Source organism: Hemiscyllium ocellatum, chromosome 36 (assembly GCF_020745735.1).
Source record: "Hemiscyllium ocellatum isolate sHemOce1 chromosome 36, sHemOce1.pat.X.cur, whole genome shotgun sequence".
Lineage (NCBI taxonomy): Eukaryota > Metazoa > Chordata > Chondrichthyes > Orectolobiformes > Hemiscylliidae > Hemiscyllium > Hemiscyllium ocellatum.
This window is the reverse complement of record NC_083436.1, coordinates 20,915,308-20,928,746: the sequence shown is the minus strand read 5'-3', so window position 1 is coordinate 20,928,746 and position 13,439 is coordinate 20,915,308. Positions and strand designations below refer to the sequence as shown.

At 42.4% G+C, this 13,439-nt stretch overlaps 1 protein-coding gene across 1 annotated transcript in view; it reads left to right on the top strand.

Annotated features, from left to right (window-relative positions):
* Positions 1–3,524, top strand: part of slc7a11 (solute carrier family 7 member 11) — a 177,634-nt gene extending 174,110 nt beyond the window's left edge. Inside the window, exon 12 of the mRNA XM_060851690.1 lies at positions 2,962–3,524. Within this exon, the coding sequence (XP_060707673.1) occupies positions 2,962–3,026 (65 nt within the window). The 3' untranslated portion in view covers positions 3,027–3,524. The remainder of the gene's footprint in view (positions 1–2,961) is intronic.
* The last annotated feature ends 9,915 nt before the right edge of the window (positions 3,525–13,439 follow it).

Genomic DNA, 13,439 nt, shown 5'->3' with positions numbered 1-13,439 from the left:
CAGTAAATGACACCCACCAAGACTTCCAGAATTGCAGAGGTCCCAGGCCATAGGTAACTCATGTGGGGGAGGGGTCGAGGGTTTGATGGGCATTAGTGGCTCCCATCATGATCCCCTTCCTGATGTCCAGTCCCTTCAATCAGGCACTCAGAAGGCAAATCCGGTAAAACTTGCAAATAACATATAATAGTCTGGCTCATTTTGTGTAATTCAAGATGGAGCTTCAGTAAGACTTGTGCATCATTTTCAATTATTATTGGCTTTTACTGGTTTCTACCTCAGCTTTTGATCAAGAGTCTGCTTCCCCCATACATTCCTTGTTATCTTGTTTTCCTTCTGCATGAACCTTTGAGCACAGCAGCAACTTCTGAAACTAGTTTTGGCACACAGGTCAGCAGGCAGGGGACTTCTGAGGGACAGCACAGCCAAAATATCGATCCCTCCCCAACCCAAGGTGACGAGCAAGCCACACAGTTTCACTCACCATGGAGACCACATGTTCAGGCTCACCTTGATTTCATTGGGAGTGAGGAGGTGGTGCTTGCTTAAGTGGTCTCTGATTGTCATGATGTCCAGAATACTGTGACGATACTATGGCTTTAAAAGGTGTATTTTGTCCTGATTTTTGTTTTGAAGGGAGGTTTTGATCAGAGGTGAAAAGTTGTCTCTTCCAAGCCAATAAAGTAAATAGCTTGTGAGGCCCCAGGTTTGAACAATAGAGACAGCATGAATGGGTAGAGTCAGGCTCCATCAGAACCAGGGCTTTCGTTTAGCTTTCAGTTGATTGTGGAAGTTGCTATACATCTCTCTCACCCACAGCAAAAACCTGGAGTTCTTTCTCTCTGCTAGAATTTTCTCTTGATGTTCTTTTCTCCTGGATTGGAGAAACTTTGCATGTGAGACAATCTATTTTGCTGTAATTGCCTTTGTTAAGGATATGCTTCTGGGATGTTACCATATTGGGACAGTTTCTGTTTAGTAGTTAAATAATCAAAAATTCTGCTAAGTTTCCAATAGAGTTAAAGTTATACCAATTCTTCTCCCTTCTGGTTGTGTTTTAACTGTAGATTAAGAATAAAGTGTGTTTGGCTTAAAACTAAGTAGTGTGACCAATCGAATAAAGTACCTTCCACTTACCTTTAAATAAGATAAACATTAGGATCTAGGCTATCTCCTTGATGTGTTTGAAGGGGATTTGATTTGGTCAATTACAACACCATTCACTCAGATATTAAGAATTGGTTGAGGTGGTGGGTTCAAGTGATTCTACCCAGCCTAATTACACGCCCTTCCCATTTCTCAAGCTCACCACCAGCGAAAGTAGAATATTTCCATCCATTAACTCTGCTGCTGTCTGCACAGAATTTGCCAGCCCTCAGTATTTTCTAAGTGCTCAATATTTGCAGTATTTTCTGCTTTTATTTCACAGCTTCAGCTTTCTCAGCAGCTTCTTTTGTGAGTAACTTTGTTCGCTGAGAGGACTATATTAATCTCCTTGTACCGGTGAGAGTGATGTTTGGGGAGCTTTTGAAAGATTCAAACTGAAAACTAAATATCAAATGAAGGTTGCAAGAATTTCATACTACTGTAGAGTTTTGAGCATATGTAGAACTGGAGGTGTAGTTTTCAGTATAGGGCTAGTAAGGCAAGAGTTGTATTGAAGAGGTTCTGAATGGATTAATGATTCTGGTAGAAACAGAAAACAAAATCATTATCATCTTCAAGTCCCTCACTCCCCAGAGATTTTAACACACATTGGACTAAGGCAAAAGTGAGGACTGGAGATGTTGGAGATCAGAGTCAAGATTAGAGTGGTGCTGGAAAAGCACAACAGGTCAGGCAGCATCCGAGTAGCAGGAAAATCGACGTTTCAGGCAGAAGCCCTTCGATTAAGTGAGTTGACAAGGATTTTACAGATTTACACCTAGGCAGAGAAATTGGATAGATTGATAGGAGCAAGGTGGCTAGTTGAATGTATATTCCAAGAAATTGAGCTAGACAGTGAGAAGCTATAAAAATAGAAACACAACATTTTTCTCGATTCCTTGTCATTATGACAAGAGAACATGTGAAAATAAGTATATGCAAGTATATGAACTGAACTAAAATTCCCAACATGTGTGAATTACTCCCAAGCCATTTCGGATCAGATTACCTTAAATTGCCAATACCTTTGGGAGCTCATCTGTGATAACATGCATTAATGTGGCAGAAATGGCTAGACAGTGAAAGATGGAAGTAGGATTTGTGTGAAGGGATCAATTTTATATTTTATCTTTGTCATTCCTGATCTGAGAGCCAGTTCCACTTCCAGATGGAAATTGCAAGATGCTGCGCTCTGTGGTTACATTCTTATTTTATTGCGATCCAATGCACTTAACAAAAACAGGGCAATTGATTTCCATTCAACTTACTGAATGGAAACTTGTTGTGAAACTTGAAAGTCTTCAGAGAAAATTTACAAAGATGTTAGCAGGGTTGGAGAATTTGAGCTATAGGGAGAGTTAGGACTGTTTTCCCTGGAGCGTCGGAGGCTGAGGGAAGACCTTATAGAATTTTACAAAATTATGAGGGGCATGGATAGGGTAAATAGGCAAAGTCTTTTCTCTGGGGTCGGGGAGCCCAAACCTAGAGGGCATAGATTTAGGGTGAGAGGGGAAATATATAACAGGGACCTAAGACGCAACATTTTCATGCAGAGGGTGATGCGTGTATGGAATGAAGTGCCAGGGGATGTGGTGGAGGCTGGTACAATACAACATTTAAGAGGCATTTGGATGGGTATATGAATAGGAAGGGTTTGGAGATATATGGGTGGGACTAGATTGGGTTAGGATATCTGGTCGGCATGGATGGGTTGGACCGAAGGGTCTGATTGCATGCAGTACATCTCCATGACTCTATGACTCTAATTAATTGTCTATGGATAAAGCATTCATACCCTGCTGTTTTATGTTACAGATTTAATGACCAGAACAGCCCAGATTATTCTTCAGGTCGTGCCTCCAGAAAAACAGGATGACTGAGGAGCTCCACTGACTGGACTAGCTGCTGAATGAATATAAACAATGTGAGACTACAAATGTCAAAGAAATGCTTGGTCATTTCAACAACTGCATCCACTGGAATCCTAACTTCTTCCTAACACTTACAAAAATCATTTTATGGCATGTCTGAGCCCCTGAAATCCTATGGTGGCGAATTCTTCTGGTCTTTTGCCTATTGGGAAACTGACAGAAATTGAGCCTATTCAGTTGTTTAAGCCCTTTCTCCAGCGTCGGACTGATCATCCACCAACATTTTGGCGATAAACCAGGAGAAACACTCTCCAGGATTTCAGATCCAGGGTATTTACTATTATCTCTGCAAGTGATGGACTGAATGGTTTTCTAATAATGAGGTTTGTATTTATTAAGTGGTATCTTTTTTTTCTCTGAAAGTAGATGTGACTATGCAGACCAATTGTTTGTTCTTTTTTGTAGAAATATGTAATCACTTTGTATATAAAGTAATGTAGTTCTGTTGCTGATTTGTACACAACTCTCTTTTCTGAGAACTGTATTGGGCATGATTGAATGGTGGAACAGACTTGATGGGTCGAATGGTCTCATCCTTTCCTATACGTTGTGGTCTACTGATTATAAATAAGGAGATGACAGCAGTGATGTAGTGGTAATGTCACTGACTTAGCAATCCAGAACAAAACACTCTGAGAACATGGGTTTGAATCCCACCATGGGAGATGGAGAAATTTGAGTTCAACTTCAGAAAAGTGGAATAAAGAGCTGCCCTAATGATAACCATGTAATTATTGCTTAAAAACCATCTGATTCACTATTGTCCTTTATAGAAGGAAACTTGCCAATCTTACTTGGTCTCACCCCACTGCCCCCTGGGAAATGAGGGATGGACAATTAATGCTCCCCTGAGCCACAGCCATCCACATCTGACGCTCAAATAAAAAACAAATCAACACACAGGTTGTGATTAAAAAAAAATAAAAGGACAACAAGTTATTTAAAAATCGTAGAGATTTCACTCAAATAAAGTTCAATCAAATAGAGTTTAATGTACAAAAAATGCTTGTCGAAATCCAAGTAGATTTACCACTTTTGGAACTCAACCAGGCATCCATAATGTGAGAACAAATGACTGCAGATGGTGCAATCTGTACTGAAAATGCTGGAGATTGCAGCAGGTCTGGCAGCAACCATTGAGAGACAACAAGATTACATTTTGCATCTAGATGACTCTTCATTCAAGCTTATGCTGAAGATCTAATGCCAAAACTTAATATAGAATCCTTACAGCGTGGAAGCAGGCCATTCAGCCCATCAAGTCCACACTGACCCTCCACAGAACATCCCACCTCGACCTACACTCCTACCCCTGTAACCCTGCACGTCTCATGGCTAACTCGCCCAGTCTGCAAATCCCTGAACACCATGAGCAATTTAGTGTGGCCAATCCACCTGCACATCTTTTGACTGTGGGAGGAAACTGGAGTCCCCAGAGGAAACCCATGCAGACACTTGTGCAAACTCCACAAAGGCAGTCACCCGGGAGTGTGATTGAACGTGGGTCCCTAGCACTGTGAGGGAGCTATGCTAATCACTGAACCACGGTGCCACCCATGACTCCCTAGCTGTTCAGCTTCGCGTCTGTTCTTTGAGCTAGCTTCTCAACAGTCCTACGACCCTGGGCTGACTTTTGTTGGCAGTTTTCTGAAAGATATTTTCCAATCAACCTGTTCAGGGATCGCCTTTGTAGTAAGTGAGACTTGATCACAGTCTTCCTGGCTCAGAGGTGGGGGTAGAACCACCTCAATACAAGAACCTTGTACCATTTGGATAAAATGCCCCCCTGGGAAATAGACATAAATCCTTTAGAGGTGAGCTGCATTTGTGTATTGGAAAATTCCTCTTTATTACCTTTAGGTCTAGACAGACAGTTAAGTAAAATATGCAAAAAATTTCACGGAGCACTCCAACAGTTGTTAAGAAAATGAACAAAAGTGATAATTTGTGAATTTAATGATGACTATATGGGTACAAGCTTTGTTTTCAGGCCATAGGAATTGTGACATGACAATGACATTCCAATTAAACCTTTAATCATAAAAATTGAAAACAAAAGTGGTTTTCAAATTATTGTAGGAATTTAATGGAAGGGAAATTCTGATTGAAAATTGAATAGTGAGCAAGGCGTTTGTTCATAAAGGAGTGGAAATGTTTATAGGTTTTGACGAAAAAGATGCAATGATGTTATATGAGCATTTGTACAATTTTTTGACCAGAGTCCCGATTAGTTCGGAAATAGAGGTAGATAACCCTTTATCCGAAATCTGAAAAGTTCCGAAGGTTTTCTCGTAAAGTTTTTTTTCGCATCATCAAGGTTGTTTGGTGTGCAAACAATTAACCCAACTCCACAACCCACTCAATGCATGTGACTCAGGTACGACATGGGTGGGTGTGGCCCAGCACCAGCAGGTCTTAATTCTCCCTCAGGGCACATAGTGCTCACTGTGAGTCTGCTGTTCAGTAAGATTTTTTTAAAATTTCACCGTCAAGCTATCATTTATTCTGAAATCCAAAAAAGTTCGAATTCCAAAAACAAGCCGGTCCCGGGTATTTCAGATAAAGGATTGTGTACCTGTACTACAAAGCAGGACAAGTGAACATTACTAAACAAAATAAAACCTGGCCATTGGTTCACGTAACAATTGCTGTCTTTCTGTCAATTATTAATAAATCTTTTGCAGTACTCAGCAGATGAGACAATTTCCAGCAAACTGTGTATTTGGCATTAATCACATTCTGTGTTTATTGAGGCATGTGAGAACTTGAAATACGACAGACTAAATGCTTGGGAGGCTTTGCCCACTAATCTTCGAGTAAAAAATGAGGTCTGCAGATGCTGGAGATCACAGCTGCAAATGTGTTGCTGGTCAAAGCACAGCAGGCCAGGCAGCATCTCAGGAATACTGCCTGGCCTGCTGTGCTTTGACCAGCAACACATTTGCAGCTTTGCCCACTAATCCTTCATATCTTGAATTTACATGCTGTTGATTTCATCAAGTCTAGGAGCAGTCCCAACATGGCATTCTTCTACTTGCTACTTGGTCATTAATTAATACATAAAAGATGCACAGCAAACACTCATACAGGGTCCATTGGCTGCATCTTCCAAACTCACAATCTCGACCACTTAGAAGGGCAAGAGCAGCAGATGGATGGGAACTCCACCAACTACAAATTTCCCTCCTAGGCTCACACCATTCTGATCTCCATCTACATCACCGTTCCTTCACATGTGCTTAGTCAAAATCATAGAAATTCTTCCCTAATAACTGTCGGTGTACCTGCATCCCAGGAACTATAGATTTGTAATTGTTGAAGAAGATACCAAATCAAAATTGAGGGGCAGCCTCTGCATATGGTCGAATAGAGTTGCAACCTCCTCATTGTTGCCAAATATCTTAGAGTCCCTACAGTGTGGAAACAAGCCATTCAGCCCAACAGGTCCACACCGAGTCTTCGAAGAATAACCCACCCAGACCCATTTCCAAACCTATTACTCTACATTTCCCCTTACTACACATCCCTGAACACAATGGGCAATTTAGCATGGCCAATTCACCTGACCGGCACATCTTTGGACTATTGGAGAAAACCCGAACACCTGCAGGAAACCCATGCAGACACAGGGAGAATGTGCAAACTCCACACAGATAGTTGCCACAGGCTGGAATCAAACCTAGGTCTCTGGCACTGTGAGGCACTACTGAGCCACCGTGCTGCCCCTTCATATCATGGATCATTTCATCTCAGCTGCAAATTGTCACAGACATAACATTAATTAAGTTACTCAAATAATTATTGGTTAGCTGCTTTGCTGTACAATTGTATGCACCTTGGGTTCCTAGTGGTGCCAGAAAGGATCCCCAAGGGTTGTTAAAATGGCCTAAGAGACCTTTTACAAATAAAGACTATAGGAAGGAAGCTGGATATGCCTCTGCCTCTCTAGAGGGTACTAACGAGATTGATATGCATAGGTTACCAGGGATGAAACACTTTAGTTATGTGGGGAGATGGGAGAAGTTGCTATTGGAAGAAACTGTTTTCATTGTTGATTATTATTGTATGAGCATGCGATGCCAACCATTGCCAAGATGTGGTTGGGTAGATTTCTGATAAGAAGAGGGTTTTGTCTTAAACAAGTTGTAGTTTACAAACAAGTTGTAGTTTACTGCATGATAGTTACCAGGGATAAGTTACATATAGAAAGGTCGACTTTGTTATTTAGACCATCGAGAGAGCTGTGACATCAGGGCGATCCTGTTCAATATCCTCAAATTTTCTACATTTCCCTGTCCAAATGCTTTCGGCATCATCCAACTGGGTGAAGGTAATGCAATCTTCACCAAAGACTCCTTCAGAATCATAATCTTATACACCAAGTAGTCAGGAGAAACAATCTTAAGATATTTAGCAAAAGCTCCAGAGAGAAGATATAAAGATTTCTTTTTTTTGTCTTTGCTTGGTGAGTTGTTATATTCTGAGGTACATTGTCTGAAAGCTGATATAAATATCAAAACTGAATTGAATAAATGTTGGACAATGGGAATGAAGTACAAAGCTAATAGCAAACAAAACACCAGGAATAGGAACAGAATGGACAGTCCTTTCAAAGAGCAGATGCAATGGCTCTAAAGAACTGCTTCGTGATTAATAATTCTCTAAAGGCATCTGCTGATTCTTTATTAGTAAGTAGCTTGTGACTTGCCCAAACTAAGGACAATTGTTCAAGACTATATACTTTACAGTATGGAAACAGGCCCTTCGGCCCAACAAGTCCACATTGACCCTCTGAAGAGTAACCCATCCAGAGCCATTCCCCTGCCCTATATTTACCCCTGACTAATGTACCTAACGCTATGGCCAATTCACCTGACCTGCACATCTTTGGATTGTGGGAGGAAACCAGAGCACCTGGAGGAAATCCATGCAGAAAAAGGGAGAACGTGCAAACTCCACACAAACTGTCGCCCAAGGATGGAATTCAACCCAGGTGCTTGGTGCTGTGGGGCAGCAGTGCTAACCACCATACCACCCAAATCATTTTGTGAGACTGAATTTTCAGAAGCAGTGCTGCATTAATTCTAGCAAATTATACCAGCACAGTCTGGTCCTAAGACAGACACGTGGTTTGGTTACCAGTGAAATGGCTTGGATAATAATTTGAGATCTCCTGCTTGACAGTAACATTTACGCTCAGCTGCCAGCCAGGAGAAACTTGTGACATCACATTGGGAAACCTCAGCCAAACGAGGTCACAAACACAACAGCACAATAGTGCGGCTCTTGGAAATCTACTCAGCAGATCAGGAAAACAGAATTGATGTTTTATTGATCCGAAACATTTGGAAGAATTAATGAGCTGCTCCCAGGAGCCGGAAGCCTGGCAAATGAGTGGGGGTGGGGGAGGAGTTTAATTTTGCAGAAGGCCAAAAAACCAGTTTCCTGTTGCCAGGATGAAAGTACAATATTAATTTATAAACCAGGTTATAGTCCAACATGTTTATTTGGACGCACTAGTTTTTGGAGCGCTGCTCCTTCATCAGGCGGTTCACCTCAAGCACCTGATGAAGGAGCAGCACTCTGAAAGGTAGTGCTTCCAAATAAACCTGTTGGTCTGTAACCTGGTGTTAAGTGTTTTTTAACTTTGTACACCCCAGTCCAACATCGGCATCTCCAAAGCAAAAAATGATGCCTTCAAACCAGATATTTAAGGGTTAATCATTAAGCATTAATTGGACATTGCAATGAGGAATTGGAAATAAGTGGAAAATTACTGGCCAAGAACAAGATCAGCCTGTTTACTCAACTTAACCTTGACTGCCTGTGGGAACTATTCTTTTGTGTAGTTGACATACAGCCACCTGGGTGATGTTTTTTTTTTGCCCAGTGCAGTGTCTGGGAAAGTGCTGGAAGTTCTCAGAGTGGTTTTAACATAAGGGACTCTGTCACACTCAGACTGGAATTATGACTAGTGCTGGGACTCTGAAATTGTCCAGACCAGTGCCTCCATGGAGACCCGATGTGCAGAAGGGCATGAAAGTCATTGTTATTATTTATAGGCTAAATGCAGGGGCTGGCACGGTGGCTCATTGGTTAACACTGCTGCCTCACAGCTCCAGGGACCCAAGTTCAATTTTCACCTCGGGCAACTGTCTGTGTGGAGTTTGCACGTTCTCCCCATGTCTGTGTGAGTTTACTTCGGGTGTTCCGGTTTCCTCCCACAGTCAAAAGATATGCAGGTTAGGTGAATTGGCCATGCTAAATTACCCGTATTGTTAGGTGCAAGGGTAAAATGTAGGGGAATGGGTCTGGTGGGTTGCTCTTCGGAGGGTCGGTGTGGACTTGTTGGACCGAAGGGCCTGTTTCCACTCTGTAGGGAATCTAATCTAAATGTTTTAATTTAGTTCACTTAACGCAACCTTTTGGTAATATCCTACCGGAGCTAACATCGAACCATAACACTTTGGTTATCGCATCCTCCACCAGCAACCAGCAGATGAATGCAATATGCTGACCTGCCCACTAACACAAGCCGAATCTCAAGAATAAACCGACTGAGATAAATGAGCAGAGAGATGCCTGAAGTGTTATTATCCTCAGAGAGCTGCTCAAGGGGGAGGTGATTCTGAAGGAAGGCTGTTTCCAGGTTTTAGTTTGAACTTGCCTCAAGGACCTACAGTGCAGAACAGAAAGCATCAGCCGATAATTATACGCAATCCCTTTCCTCAACAATATTACATTGACATATCTTTGTGCCAATGTCCTCGCTAAATGACTGCAAAATTCCAGTCTCTCCATTAGAGCAGGTTTTATCGCCATCCTCCCTAGCAAATTCTACACCTTCCTCCTTAGCTGGGATCAGGATTCTGACAAATGGGATTCCTCCTGCAATCTTAGAAGAGTCGGTTGAACTTGTTGGGACAAATGGCCTATTTCCACACTGTCCAGATTCTATGATTCAGTCAACCAAGTGTAAACACTGCTGGAAGGCGAGAGTGGCATCAGTCAATTTTTTTACAAAGGAGCTTGCACATTCTCCCTGTCACTGTTTCCTCCCAGGTGTTCCGCTTTCTTCCCAGAGTTCAAAGATGTGCAGGTTAGCTGGATTGGCCATGCTAAATTGCTCATAGTGTTCAGAAGTGTAGGTTAGGTGGATTAGTGATGGGAAATGTAGAGCAAAAGGGTAGGGGAATGGGTTAGGGTGGGATCCTCTTCGGAAGGTTGGTGTCGACTCGTTGGGCCAAATGACCTGTTTCCACACTGTAGGAAGGCTATGACTCCCCCACTATAAGACGTGGTTTTCTCTTGTGGACAGACAGGATGGATGAGTGTTGTCCCAATTGGGGGGTGGGGAGGGGTCTAATTTATGAGTATGCCTGCCTATCATCTCAGGGAGTTGGTGGCTTAATGGGAATATCACCGGGCTAATAATCCAGAACTTTAGGCTAACATTCTGAAGACAGGAGCCCTCCCATCCTGGTCATAATCTCTTCCAACTTCCTCTGTCAGACAGAAGATTCAAAAGCTTAAACACACATACAAACAGATTCAAGCGCAGCTTCTTCCCCTCTGTTATTAAATTTTGGAATGGATCTATCAAATTTTCAATTTAATGTTGGTCTCACTCTTTCAGCACCTTCTCTGCAACCGTAACATTGTTTTCCATCATTCTATTCTATTATCCTAATGCACTTTATTTGGCATGATCTGCCTGTACTGCACACAAAATTAACCTTTTTACTGTACCTAGGTACGTGTAACAATAATAAATCACATCTCACTATGGCAAGTCATGAAATTTGAAATCTTTTTTCAAAAATATCAATAATTTAAAAGCTAGTCTAATGGTGACCACATAACCACTTCTAATTGTTGTAAAAACCCATCTGGGGTCCTTTGGAGAAGGACATCTATCATCCTTACTTGGTCTGGCCTACAATTGACTCCAGACCACAGCTACAAACCTCTAGGTAACTAGAGATGGGCAATAAATACTGATCTAGCCATAAAATACCCACACCCCATGACTGATATTTTTAAAAATGTAAGCGATTGAGACCAACACTGTCCTGCAACTGATTCAACATGCAAAGCACAAAATGGCTCCCTCGCATTCACTCTACATGTTCCATCAGACAGTTGGTTCTGTAACTTAAACTGTCAGCTGACAGCCCTCTGATTTCACACACTAATACTGCATGATCCTTAACAGTGTTGCTTTGCAATGTCAACATGGTGCCATTTACCCTGGTGAAGATAGTCATTCCCTCAAACTCTTCCTGCATTACATCCAAGTTCCAGCCATGGGCAGCGACCCACAGAGAGAGCTCTCCATGCAGGCTGTCTTGATCAGGTGGGAGGGAAGGCAGCCCAGTCAAATAAGACCTCTCAGTTTGCCTCAACAGAAAACAGGGGGCGCAGTGCCATTAAACCATGAGCCACTCATGTTAGATTAGACACAGTGTGAAAACAGGCCCTTCGGCCCAACAAGTCCACACCGACCCGCCGAAGCGCAACCCATTCTCCTACATTTACCCCTTCACCTAACACTACGTGCAATTTAGCTTGGCCAATTCACCTAACCTGCACATTTTTGGACTGTGGGAGGAAACTGAAGCACCCGGAGGAAACCCACGCAGACATGGGGAGAATGGGCAAACTCCACACAATCGCCTGAGGCGGGAGTTGAACCCATGTCCCTGGCACTGTGAGACAACAGTGCTAACCATTGTGCCACCGTGCCGCCCTTCTACATGCATTGCAGGACATAAAAATGGAAAGGAAGTGGCAGCTATTTCAAAGTTCCAGGTGGAAAGGGAATGACAGCAGGTCCAGCATCCAGTTGGCAGATGAAGAGGAGAAAGTGAGGACTGCAGATGCTGGAGATCAGAGCTGAAAATGTGTTGCTGGAAAAGCGCAGCAGGTCAGGCAGCATCAAAGGAGCAGGAGAATCGACGTTTCGGGCATGAGCCCTTCTTCAGGCAATGAAGAGACCTGAAGGTTGTGGTGGGGAGGGGGGTGGAGGCGGCGGTGGTGGTGGTGGTGGGGGGGGGGGGGGGGGGGGGGGGGGGTTTGTGGGAAACACACCAGATTCAGGTCCCAAACGCTCCTCAGATAGCAAGAGTGATAATTATAGAGAGTGAATGCCTGTCCAGACGCTCTGGTGTTGGACTCGGGTGGACAAAGTCAGAAGTCACACAGTTTATAGTTCAACAGGTTTATTTGAAATCACAAGCTTTCAGAGTGTTGCTCCTTTGTCAGGTGAAATTCAGAGGCTCTATAAAAATGTATCCCAGAGCCTGAGCCCCAGGACGTGCTGGCTGAGGCACTGATACTCCCTTACTTATTCCACCATGTTTCTCACCCATGCTCAGGTAATTGGCTGCATGCTGCAATGGTTGCACATAGCCATTGCTGAGCGCAGGTGTCATGCACTTCTTATCCTGTCACCGATAGCCTCACTGCTACTGGAAGATCCCATCCATTTTTTTTTCCCTTTTATCTCATAGATGCAGTCTTTTTCCAGCACCAAACCTTCCCATCAGGAAGTGGAGGATGCAGGTAAAAAAGATGAAGAGCAGGCAGCAGTAGAAAATACAGAATATCCCTTTATTCAGCACACAAAGGAATTACTTTAGTGAAGGTTACTTTAGCAAACTAAATGTCTTCAAAATATAATGTCAATTATTTGTCAATGCCACTAAGAAATAATTAGCAATCTGCCCAAATTAAAAGTACCTATTTAGAAATTCCCAAGCATAAGCTTGGTATAATATAAATCAGCAGTGAGGAATTTGGGGCAGTCCATTCCCTGTTGTTTTCATGCTTCTCTGGTCACTTCAAACAATTCAGCTAGAAATGCTCGACTTTTCTTTGTTGTCGCACTGATGGAAGCAGAGCTGGTAGCATCCAGGCTCTGCTGTAGCTTTTGATGTTTTGCCCAACATTTAACTAATTCTAGTGAAATTTATATGAAACCTTCCACAGACATCCAACCACAAATCATTTCTTTTTTTCTAGCAACGGCTGTGGAATCTAAATATAATCGTACTTCTTGATTTTGAATTCTTCTGATATCTTGTGATGTACTCACTCAAATTCAAAATTTGTAGGCGTTGCCACATTTCAAATCAATGTAATTACCTCTTGAGGTATGATATCAAAAGCCAGACTACAAATTGGGATTAAAGGTGTCACCCTATCATCGTCTACAGTAATGCTGACATCATGAATTTAAATCTCACTTTGGCATATTGAAAAATTGAATTCAACTCCTTTGATAATTTGGAGATGCCGGTGTTGGACTGGGGTGTACAAAGTTAAAAATCACACAGCACCAGGTTATCGTCCAACAGGTTT